Here is a 13,310-nt window from a genome sequence, read left to right as displayed (position 1 = left end):
TTCATGATGTTGGCAGAGACCTGTGGTTCTCTTTAGAACAAAATCCACAATTCATGTTATGTTGAATTATTACTGTAACCTGCATGCCACAGTTGTCCTGGCAATTGGCATCAACTATGCTTGGCATGGTTAGTTATTAGAGTTAGTAATACATCTCCACTGCTGCCCCTGAAGCAAAATATTCTACAAGTCTATGATCATCTAATGGGTTTCCAATAGCTGAGCAGAGATTGAAACCCAGGCCACTCAAAGGCTCAGTTCAATGCTCATGCTAATTCTATATTCTATAATAAGGGAGACATTCAATGTTATGCAGAATAATATAACCCTGTCTTTTAAAATATATATATATGAGAGGAGGATAATTAGCACTGTGGCCACAATATATTGGAGGGGAGCACGTTTTGGCTCTTACAGTGATTTCCCATCTCAAATTATCTTCTTGTAGTTGCTTTTGGTAGGGGAAAGAGTATGGCTATGTGTTTTGCTCTCTGTGGCTAAAAGTCTGGAAGTGTGGAGTGAATGTTAAACTGAGAAATATTGAAATGAACTCCCTCTCTTATGGTGCAAAAAAAAGAAAAGAAAAAAGAACAACTGTAAGATATAAGTTGATCCTATATGCATTCATGGGCCAGCAACAACTATCTATTCACGCTCACCATTTCCTTTCTCCCACTAGGAAATGTATGTAAGTCAAAGCCATTGCAAACATTCAGCCCTTTCTTTGTGTAGGATGGACACTGCTTGAAACAGTGGCCATATGATATTCCTGACCCAAAAATGTGTGAACATCTCCACTGTGGCAATCATGAAACTCCAAGTGCAAGAAAACCTGCCAAATCATATTGCCGTTCACTTTAAAGAGACAAAAGCCTATTTGCTTTGTCAGCTTTTCTGTGATGGGGTTGCATGGAAGGCTTCACACCTAGCGATCTGCACTGCTTCACACTGTTTCTATGTATCTTGTTTCATACATATTCAAAACCAATTGCAGGGCATAGTTTTTAAATTTTTTGTCAAAATAAGGCCAACAAACTTACTGGAATATGGGAAAGTTTGGAATGTAGTATTACTTTCATCTTGGTTGTTTTGACCACTTCCTAGAGAATTGAGGAGAGGTTCAGTCAAAATGCTTTCTGAGTGATTCTTGAAGTTGTAGTCCAAAAAAGTACTTAATATCCAAGCTCATTTGGTGAGAGTTATGTGAAGCAGAAAGACAGAAATTCTTCCTTTACCTCAGTTGCTCTCAATTACACGTGCTTTCCTCCATACATTATTTATTATTTTGTGTGCATTATTCATTTTTCTTTGATCTCTCTTGAAGCAAGATTCCAAAGGCAGAAGTTTCACAGAAGGATAAAAAAGATGGAGGGGGCTTTAGTCCATGAAGCTTTCTGCCACAATACATCTCTCACTCATTAAGTTGTCTTTGGAGTCTCTGTAATATTTCTGTACTAGAGTAAGAGCCCAGTCCTAATAGGCAAACATACCCAGGGACTGACATCAGGCCAGTTGAAAGTGTGCTAATTCCCAATCATTTCCAGCTTAGAGATGTTGAAAATTACTTAGGCCTATTCATGCTCTGATCATGCTTTGCACCAGCATTATCGCACTGTACCTGAGCTGGAGAAAATCTGGATCTGGTGTAACTCATCTCCCACACCCAGCCAACTTCTGCTGCTTCTTTCCCTTCCTTCTTCTTTTGGCAGATCTTAGCTAGCAGTCTTGTTCTTCCAGCAGATTGCTCTGTTGGCAGAACTTGGGAGGGCTGCTAGCAGAAGAAGGTACGGGCAGCTGACGAAGTTTGTGCCTAGTCTTAAACCTAGCACTAGCAAATTGCTTCTTTGTCATTAGAGAGCTAAAGCCATGCCAGGTTTAGCCCAAAGTTGGAAAGAACTCTCCAAGGTCTTGAACCTGTTTTAGATAGCTTATTTAAACTCGGGAGCAGAAAAAAAATGACTGCAATTCCAGGGCAAACTAGCACATTTTTTTAATTTAGGACTAAACTATAGTAGTTACTCCTCTAACAACTGGTCTAGGAAGACTTTTCTTTGTGTGCTGCATAGTGGTTTCTCCAATTCTTACATTAATTATTCCAATAATTTCCAACTAAGGGTGACCCAAAGATGACCCTTTCATGGCATTTTGTCGGAAAGATTTGTTAGGGGAAGGGATTGACATTGCTTTCCTCTGAAAGAACATGACTTGTCCAGTAGGTTTCCATGGACAAGCAGGGAGTTGAATTCTGGTCTTCAGAATTTTAATAGTCAAACCACGACATCATACTTTGTATACAGTGGGACTCTTCATGGATAACAAAATCTGTAAATGCCCAAGTCTTATTATACACAGTGGTATCCCTTATATTAAATGGAAAAAAAACTACAAAGAGCCTGAGGATCTGTGAGATGGTGGGAGGGCTACAGAAAGGTTTACCTATATATCAGCAAAGTGCTTGGCACATGGCAAAATCAAAATTTGCTATTTGAATTTTTCCTGAATGTTTTTGAACTGTGACTGGTTGAATCCATAGATGCAAAACCCATAGATTTGGAAGGCCAACTGTACATGACTCAACTGTGCAAAAATCAATTTAAAATACATTAGGGCTTATGCATAGTTTCCTGAGAGTCACTGGACACAATATGATGTAGTTCAGTGTAAACATGTATAGGATTGTTCTGGAAATAACATATTGGTCCCCTTGAAAGAAACAGACAATTTGCCTTTCTAGTCATAATAAATCATTTTTCAACAGTTTTTATTTTCAGAGAGTTGGACCAAAAATAAGTGCTTAAATGACATCCATTAAAAGCAATGCGTCTTAAGTCTTAACAAGTGTCACTGCTTTCAGTGAGTCTGTTGTAGATATGACTTCATCTGTATTTAATTCAAAAGTCACAAAGCATTAGTTCATGATATATTATGTAAGGTATACAAATAGATAGATATCGCACACCTTGCCCAAAACGTGCTCTCTTATCTACACCCACTCACATTTTAATTAGAGCTAATAAAATCACAAAAGAACTGTTGGAGAAGATAAAAGTTAACAATAAAGGTGTTGGACAATTTGCTTTTCCCCATTAAACATTGATTATAAAATGAGGTCACCTTGGACTATTTTCACATGTGACTGACCAGAGTGAGAATTGGTATAATGAATTGTGATTATTCAAGCTTTAAGGGTATAGATAGCATCCCTTGATCTCTGTTCTCTCCTCCATTTTTGTATTCATTTATATTGTTTATTTTTTCACACTACTTGCCCATAATGACACAAAGTAAAATCAGGTTTTAAAAAACTGATCTAGAACAACTAAAAAATACTCAGTTTCTTCATGCTTTATGAATATAAATTGTGTATACATTTATGCATATAGATTACATATACAGAAGTTGTCATTTTGGAAATAATTTCCTTCTGCTTTGCTTTGCTCTCTCTGTGTGTATCTCACATATAACTTTGATTCCAGACAAAGCTGATTTCTCCAGCTCTGTAGACAAGCCTAATGCTCTAATATGTATTTAAGATATGTTTAATGTGTCTCTCAGAATGCATTCATAAAGCATTCTCACAAGGCAGTTTTCAAGGTATACACAAAAATGAAAATGCAATTTAAATGTTTACTCATTGAAACTAAAGATTAAAACATTAATTGCCAATGGAAATAAATGTGCCTTCTAGTATGTTTTTTTTTTGTTTTTGTTTTAATGCCAGCACTTAGGAAGCCATTTGCATCTCTCTGAAGATGTGGGGCTGCTAAAGTACCCATCTGCCTAAAGCCTCTCACTTCTAAACTATAGAGTAGGGCTTTTGGCACTGATCTTAGAGTTGGGCAGGCACATTCAACCATAGGCAGACCTTTGGGTCCTATTGCTCTAACAATTGAGGGATCTGAAGGGATTGAACACGGCCTGGAAATTAAAAGGCACAGAATAGGTGTAGCATGAGCTCAACTGCCTCTGGTGTTTTAAGCTACTGAATTCCATGCCATCTACAGTTTCTGAATAATGTTCAGGGGCAACCCCATACAGAGTGCACTGTTCCATTTCATTCTGTTGCTTTATTTATACTCAAGTTCTTTCCCAAAACCTGGTATCATCTTGGCTTACAATATAAAGCAAGCAAATAAACGAAGTAATGAAAAAATGGTAAAAATTGTGTAATTGTATAATCATAGTATAATGTACAAAAACTACACACCTCATTTTCTTGTAAAACAACCAGTTCTCAAAAAAATCTGGAATAAAAATTAGCTACACTGGCTGCCCAGGAAATAACCATGCCATCTTTCATTAGAGCAGTGGTTCTCAACCTGGGGGTCCCCAGATGTTTTTGGCCTTCAACTTCCAGAAATCCTAACAGCTGGAAAACTGGCTAGGATTTCTGGGAGTTGTAGGCCAAAAACATCTGGGGACCCCAGGTTGAGAACCACTGCATTAGAATTAAGAGTTTTTTTCTGGACAAGGCTGAACCTACTTAACCAGCCAAAATGCATGAAAACAATTTCTTGCAAGCAGCGACCTCTTAGCTTATCAGATTTCCTATACCGAAGTATTCTGGATTAAGTTTTAGTTTGCTAACTCTTCTATATTTCAACCTCACTTCCCACTGGCTAGCTAGATATCTGTCCAGGGGTTCCTGGACAGCTTCCTGTGATTGCACAGCAGGAAAAAGAAGCAGAACTGTAGCTCATCATCGACATACCAATGATTTATCAGTCCAAATCCCTGGAAGCATCCTCCCAAACATCCTCCCACATATTGAAAAATGTGATGGACACAACTGAACACTGAAGCATTGCAAATCTCAGTGGCCAAGGGGTGACCAAAAGTCCCCCAGAACCATTTTCTGCTCTTGCTTCTCCAGAAAGGACTGAAACAAGATGCTTTCAAGCCCCATCCCAAACAGATTGTCCAGAAAGATAAAAGGTCATTGATTGTCACATAAGTAGTCTGAAAGTATGTATATTTCTACTCAAATACAAGCCACTAAGTTCAATGAGAGCTTATCTTATGATAAATGGATAGCAACTTATATTTACAAGACATGAAACAAAGATTCGTTCAGGGAGAACAGGTCAAGATTTTCTCTTTCTACAGTATGACTTTCTTATCCACAAGTTAAATATCCACTTTTTTGTATTTTTGTTGCTCCCATTGGCTTGAGACAGCATGATTCAGGAAGCCTGGAAAGGTGAGAACTACAGAAATCACTCTGGTTGGGGACACTTGTGCCACTTCACATTCTGATCCAAATTCTTTTGAAGTTCAAAACAGTGTTTACAAGAGGTGTCATGGGCAAATGATATTACGAGCTTGACCCATTTGTTTTAAAAATACCCAACAGTCCACCTTAGTGTAGTTTTAGTTCCCATTATTCAGTCTATCAGCACTGCTTATCTTTTTATCTCTACTGTCTTGAGATATTTGACTATCAATTCAAAGCAAAAGAGACTTCAGTTCCCATTGGGGAAAGTGATAAAAGCTAGCAATATGTTTCTTGTCCAGGCTGCTCAGCAATTATTAGGATGAGATATCAGGAAGTGAAAGAGATCTATTGGCTCCCTTCTCAGTAATAAATGTGGAAAGCATTAAATAATCTTAAGAGACACATTCAGGGACACATCATTTCGAACAGAATTGCTAAAGTAGGAGGATGTTTTCCCTTCCATTTGCAATAAGTTGGGGTAGATGATGCTACAAATAAAATGCCAGTATTATTTTGAAGACATACATAATGATGGAAGGAGTAAGGGAAATGGGCACCCAAACCTCCAGTGAATATGTAATTTCATTATCAAGGCTTAGCCGCATAACATGGCTACAAATAAAATGACTTCTCGCTTTACCCAGTGCAAGGAAAATTAGAGATGCATCTACATTATACAATTACTGCAGTTTAACACCACTTTAACTGCCATGACTCAAGGCTACAAGAGTTGTTTTACAAGGTCTTTAGCCTTCTCTGTCAAAAAGTATTGGTGCCTCACCAAGCTACAAATCCCAGGATTCCATAGCATTGAGCCATGGCAGTTAAAATGGCATCAAACTGCAGTGCAGGAGGGTCTCTTGTTCTAATATCTGACAGCTTCCCTATAAGAGCCAACCAGAACAACTGTGGAGATGGAATGAAAAGCATGTTGTTCTTTTCAGCCACATTTCTGTTATGTGATTTCAGCTTCACTAAAACAGTGAGTTCGGGGCCCAGAGTGCTAAGGTTCCAAAGGACCAGATAGGACAAAGATGGGCTGAAGGCAAAAATCAGTGGCTTTAATCTCAATAGCCAGAGACGATGTCAGCAGAGACACCACTCCTCATCCCTGCCATTTCACCAAAGAAGCTGGCAAAACTGCACCGGGGGGGGGGGGGGATCCCCCTGTGTGGTGAAGTCCCTAAAGATAAACATAAGTGCAATCACTATCTATTTTATTGTGTCATCTACTTTTAACCAACTCCACAATTTTATCTGGGTAGGCAGAATCAAAGGCTATTTGTATATAGGTAAATACATGCTCACTATAGCAAGACAGGAGCCCCCCAGTGGTGCAGTGGGTTAAACAGTTGAGCTGTTGAATTTGCTGACCAAAAGGTTAGCAGTTCAAATCCAGGGAGTGGGGTGAGCTCCCACTGTTAGCCCCAGCTTCTGCCAACCTAGTAGTTTGAAAACTTGCAAATGTGGGTAGATCAATAGGTACCATTCTGGGAGGAAGGTAATGGCACACCATGCAGTCATGCCAACCACATGATCTTGGAGGTGTCTATGGACAATGCCGGCTCTTCAGCTTAGAAATGGAGATGAGCACCAACCCCAAGAGTCGGACACAACTAGACTTAATGTTAGGGAAAACCTTTACCTATGGAGTAAGATGACTCCACTGACCATGGCTGCAATTGAATAACAGCATTATCAAATACAGTTGATTTAAGGGGCAATTGCTTAGATATATGGAATGGAGGTGTTTATCATCTGTGAAGTTACAGTGCGTTCTAATCATGAATTCTTATGTGGCAGACCTCTGTTTGTGTAGGCTAAAAGAGTCACTATTATGTACTTAAGCAGTAACTAACAGAAAGCTCTCCATATTCACATCTGTCCGTGAGAGAAGGATTATAAACTAATCTGATCGCTTGCTTGTTTGTTTTCAGCATCCAGCATCATGTGCTTTCCATCTGGCCTGTCACTAGAATCAAGCACAATAGATGCAAAGGCAACATCTAATTGCAATATTTTAGGAGCAATTGGAGGTTTACAGATGATCCATCACAGAGTAACATTGGATAATCCATTCCAGACCACAGTGCATAAGGAAGCAGTGGTAACAGCAGGGCCTTACTAAAAAGGCTGCCATTATGTTCTGAGCATCATGTTTTTGCTATAAAATTTTCAGAAAGGATGGTGCTTTTGTTGTTAACTAGCAGAAAATGCATATAATTACATATATAGGTGATTTATTCACATTATTAACTCTTTTTTCTCCCCTGAGAAAGCTGTAGGTGAGATTATAGAGGTGTACATATTACACTGTGGCAGGGTTCAGGGACCTTCTTATCTAATCCAAAACACAAGCATATTGAACTATTCTTTTTTAGTGGGGGATTCATTTAATCTTCAATGGCATTTTTTTCTTTCTTTCAAGGCTTTTTGTCTCTTGTACTGTTGGCTACCAAAGGCAAATGTGGTTACTGGCACTGTGACTTTGATGCATGCATTAATTGTTTATGTGGAGTCTAAAAGCATGCTAGCTTTAGAACAAGTCTTGGGGAAAACAGAAAAGGTGGAATTTTATGGAAGTCCAAAGCATCCTTCTATTACAAAATGGATTAAAAGTAAATAAGAAGGCTACCTGTTGCCTGTGCATGTAATACAATATATGCTCACAGTTCTTTTGAAACAAGGGTTTAACCAAGAACAGCATTATTTCCTTGAGATATTGTTATTTACTCTCAATATTTACCAGCAAGAAGAACGAATACGATTAAGGGAGGGATAGGGTGTGAGTAGAACTTCTGAAGGATTGCCCTTTGGTATGAATACTTTGACCCATACAATAGTTCTGACACTGCGATGAATAATATACTTTCAAAAATGCTGGAGTTGATGTACAACTCCTCACTTTGTTAAACTTCTGACTTGCAGGTTTCAGGCTCAGTGGAGAAGTAAACATGTTCCAATATGATATAAGATGCCTGTTTCCACATTTGTAATGCAAAGTTTAAGATAAAAATGTACACAGATTGAGAAGGTTGCAATCCTTCCCAAGGGGAGTGGAAATGAATGTTACTGATTTGACAATGTAAACAAATAATCTTAAAGATTTCAAAGCCACATGTTTTATTTTTCCTTGTTAAATATTTTGAAATTCCAATAAACGTTGAGCTTCCCTTATCTAGAATACTAAAATCCAAAATACTGCAAAACATGAAGATTGTCTCCATGGAAGACTGAGACAGTGATAACTTTGCTTTCTGATGTAAACAAATATTATTTCACACACAAAATTATTTTTAAAATTGTATGAAAATAGCTTTAGGCTACATTTATAAAGTGTATACGAAACATAAATAAAATTCATATTTAAACTTGGATTCCATCTCCAAGATATTTCATTTTAAACATATGTGCAAATACAGGTATTCCAAAATTAGGGGAAGTGCAAAACATGTGGTGCCATGCATTTTGGACAACCATGTACTTAATATTATTTAGAGGGAATGTTGATGTTATACCTGCCTATCAGCAATACTGTTGAATTTAGATGCTTATGTGAGCAAGCCAGTGGTCTGGGGAACTGCTAACATATACATATACAGACTGACAAATGTCAACAGACATGAAAATTCCTAAAATAAAAGGTAAGGAATAGAGGAGCTCTACCTATTTTAAAGTTGAATCTGGCTTTTAATCCCTTTGGGCAGAAAGCATTGTATGAGCAGCAAGATACTCCCGTTAGTGTGTTTCTGGTTATTTGTTCCTGCCTTCCAGTTTGTCTTCTGATTTTGGCTACTGGCTAGTTCCATGGTCTATTGAAGACTGATAACCATAGCCCATCTCTAAAAGCTGTTTTGCAGTGATACTATCTGTCTAAATGTTATTTGTTTGGATTACATCTCTCAAAGTCCCCCAGACAGCAGGGCCGTTTTGGGGGATTTTAAAAATGTAATTTTCCCAAGCTCTGCGATTTTAAAATGTTTGAGCTAGGGCAAAGATATAGAAACGGCATATCTCTACTATGAATCAGGCCACAATTTCACACTCACTTAGTAGTCAGGGAGTAACTCACATTCATCTCAGTGGGCCCTGAATTATATGGATTGCACTACAAACACTCCTGTTTGCCAATGCTAGTTATAAGATATTCCAAACATGATTTAAACAGAAAGCACAGTATTATTAATGCTGACAGTTGTGATGTCTGGTGACTCCCATATGACTGGGATAGTAAATTCCCCTATGAGTTTCATCTAAACGTTAAAACAGATATTTAAGTTGATTGTTGTATTTTGGGAATAACATTCAGTATTTGATAGCTCTTTAAACTTCAAACTGAAGAGCAGAGGGTATCACTATGCCACTGAAATGGGAGTTACCTGCTGTCATTGGACCATAGGGTTCGCCTGCCAAGAAGCTAAGCTTATTTATTTAGGAATAAGCACAATTATGTGGTAGAAAAAGATCACATGTTTTCAAAGTAAATTAAAATGAAATAAAATGAGCATCTGTAGGCTTATATATGCCTGACTAGTAGCCATGTCTGGTTGGTTCTGAATCTGAACTACAGGCCACGGACTTCTACTCTGAGGTACATCCCAGAGTTGCCCCTCAGAGTTTCTGTATTACTTTGGATTCAAGCCTGTTGCCCCTCAACTACCTTCTAGGTACCTCTTTAGAATGGAAATTTCAGTAGCTTGGTTAGATTAGAGCAATGTGGATCTTGGTAAATACTATTATTTTGATAGTACCATGGGTGCATTTACAGAAGGAATACGTTTTCACACCATTTAATTGTCATGGCTGAATGCTATGAAATCTTGGGGTCTGTAGTTTGGCGAAGCACTGGGATTCTTTGGCAGAGAAGGCTAAAGGGCTTGTAAAATTACAATTCCCATGATTTCATAGTTTTGAACCATGGCAGTGAAAGTGGCGTCATTAATTCTACAGTGTATATCAGGCATGGTCAAACTAAGGCCCAGGGCAGAATGTGGCCCCCTGAGTGCTTACTCCAGGTCCTCCTAGTTTTCTCTGTCTTCATGACAGAAGAACACAGTGACCCGCCGGGTCCTTATGCCAAAAAGATGGGGGAGGAAGGCATGTAGCAGCTGAGAGCACTCTGGAATGTTCTCAGCCACCGTATGTCTCGCCCTCCTCCCGGCATTAGGATGGCTTAAGGAAGGCATACGGTGGCTGAGAGCCCCCTAGAGCACTCTTAGCCACCTCCTGTCTCACCCTTCTCCCACATAATGCCAAGAGGACAACCTGAGGATTGGAGGAAGAGGATCAGTGCAGTTACTGCATGTCTCGCTTTCCTTCCGGTATAAGGATGGGGCGAGCAGCCCCGTCCTAATGTCTAGAGGACAACCTCAGGATGACTTGCACCCTGCCCTGCCCCCTCTAAACCCCACCCTCCCCCAGACCCTCCTCCTCCTGGGCCCACCTCACCCAGCATGTACCTGCCCCCCCCCCCCCACCTTCTGGCTCGGCCCTTCCAGCCAGGCCCGCAATGCGGCCCCAAGGCAAAAACGTTTGCTCATGCCTGGGGTAGATGTAATCCCTGTTTCAAAGTTCTGAACAGTCTGTACCCAAAGCTTACATGTTACTTCTCATATAGTGGTTAATACATAAATGGAAACAGGCTTCTTGAGAAAGTAGAAAGTGAGAGGTTTTTATGCACAGACTAGATAGCCACGTGTTAAATGAAAATGTATTGAATGTTGTAGTAGTGGATTTTCTGAATCGAAAGGGTTGGAATTGATTACCTTGGAGCTTACTTTCAGCTCTGATTTTACAATATCTGGTATTTTCCTGCATGTATAAGCTATTTTTTTTTTGCAGTTTTATAGCAACATCTTTATAATTCTAGGCCAATTCTCAGTTATCAGCATGAGTGCTTGTACTGATAGCTGCTATGCAGAGCTTTGTGAGGTCTTGTCTTGTTCTCCTTGCACCTTATACTTATCTTGCTAACTCTTGCTGACCATACGGCTGATTGTTGCATTATCTTTCAGGACCAGCTTTCTCCTTGGCAGCTCATAAGATGTATGATTAATGATACTGCTTCTGTTTTTGTTTTAAGCATGTTACTAAGAAAAACTGATCTGATGGGGGAATATATACTACCAATCCTCTATCATACAAATCAGAATGATGATGAGAAGTACTTTTTCATTTGAACTACACAATCTATTTCAGTGGCACTCTTGGGATTTTCAAGAAAGAGCAGTAATAATAATAATAATAATAATAATAATAATAATAATAATAATAATAATAATATACTGTGAAGATACTGTGGGACTTCCGAATCCAGACTGACAAAGTTCTGGAACACAACACACCAGACATCACAGTTGTGGAAAAGAACAAGGTTTGGATCATTGATGTTGCCATCCCAGGTGACAGTCGCATTGAAGAAAAACAACAGGAAAAACTCAGCCGCTATCAGGACCTCAAGATTGAACTTCAAAGACTCTGGCAGAAACCAGTGCAGGTGGTCCCAGTGGTGATGGGCACACTGGGTGCCGTGCCAAAAGATCTCAGCCGGCATTTGGAGACAATAGACATTGACAAAATTACGATCTGCCAACTGCAAAAGGCCACCTTACTGGGATCTGCACGCATCATCCGAAAATACATCACACAGTCCTAGACACTTGGGAAGTGTTCGACTTGTGATTTTGTGATATGAAATCCAGCATATCTATCTTGTTTGCTGTGTCATACAATGTCGTTGTGTCAATAATAATAATAATAATAATAATTATTATTATTATTATTATTATTATTATTATTATTATTATTATTATTATTTTATTAAGACCTATTAGTTTGACCTTTGAAATAGCTATTGATGGCTCAAGATTTTAATGCTATTTCTGTTTCATTTGATGACTGTAAATGATCTTTTATAGACAAAATAAACTTTTGTCATCTTAATATTAAAACATGCTATAATTTAATAAATATAGATGCATATCACTTTTAACTGTGAGAAATATCAATAGTTTTAATTATGGAAAGGACTGATAAGTTTTTTTGGAGGTAACACTGATGGAATCATTCCAGAAGTCGAGAGTGACATTTGTAGACGGTCCATGTTTCGCAGGTGTACATGGACCATCTATATTTAGCTGTGGGTCAACTGAACAGAAGCTCCCACGGCTGTACAACCCCTTGTCAGGAGATATAACATGGACAACTTTATCCTACAGCTGCAACTCTACACTATTAAGACTTCAATCATATGAAACCTTTCTTTCGTATAATTCACTATTTAGTCAACAGGCTTCCAGGTAAAGATTCATAAGACTAGACTGTAAATATTTCATGTAACTGTAACCATATGATTATAATATTAAGCAGGGATGTTAATTAATCATAAACTGAAAAAGTCTAATTAGCTAATTAACATACTCTGAGTATGTTTCTTTGTGCATATGTGTATGCATGTATCTATGAGCAAAAATGGCTTTTATCTCCAATTTATATTTTTCAGACCTCTCCTCCAATATTGGTGATAGTTTTGTAAAGCTGAATTTTCATTGCATTGATATTTTTATGATTTTAATTGATTTAATTATATTGTTTCCAGTTTTAATTGTTTTAATTATATTGTTTATGTGTTATATGTTTTTATTATGTAACTTTGAATTCCTTGTTTATGCTGGGCTTGGTCCCCATATAAGTCACCCCGAGTCCTTTGGGGAGATGGTGATGGATTTATAAGAATAAAGTTGTTGTTGTTGTTATTATTATTATTATTATTATTATTATTTATTATTATTATTATTATTATTATATATGTGAAATCACACAATAAAGTTCACAATCAATGCACATTGCTGTATTTACATATTATTCATGTAGTGTCTTCCTTGACATTTCATTATGAAGCTGTACTTACCACAGCACTGTTGGTAATTGTCCAATATGTTGCTTGTATTGATGCACAAAACACTACCGCAAAGCAGAAGAACCCCTATGGATAATGAAAGGAAAGTGTTATAATGAATGCTTCTGGGAAAGTTGTTATTGCCATTTCTAGTACTTGTATTTACAGTATATGCAAATTCATTTATATTTTTATGCA

At 38.1% G+C, this 13,310-nt stretch overlaps 1 protein-coding gene across 2 annotated transcripts in view; it reads right to left on the bottom strand.

Annotated features, from left to right (window-relative positions):
* tspan32 (tetraspanin 32) overlaps nucleotides 1–13,310 on the bottom strand; it is a 58,886-nt gene that overhangs the window by 21,911 nt on the left and 23,665 nt on the right. For both annotated transcript variants that reach the window (XM_062967645.1, XM_003214822.4), the window contains exon 4: nucleotides 13,125–13,199. In XM_062967645.1, the coding sequence (XP_062823715.1) occupies nucleotides 13,125–13,199 (75 nt within the window). The remainder of the gene's footprint in view (nucleotides 1–13,124; nucleotides 13,200–13,310) is intronic.

This window comes from Anolis carolinensis, chromosome 1 (assembly GCF_035594765.1).
Source record: "Anolis carolinensis isolate JA03-04 chromosome 1, rAnoCar3.1.pri, whole genome shotgun sequence".
NCBI classification, from domain to species: domain Eukaryota; kingdom Metazoa; phylum Chordata; class Lepidosauria; order Squamata; family Dactyloidae; genus Anolis; species Anolis carolinensis.
This window is presented reverse-complemented; position numbering and strand designations above follow the sequence as displayed.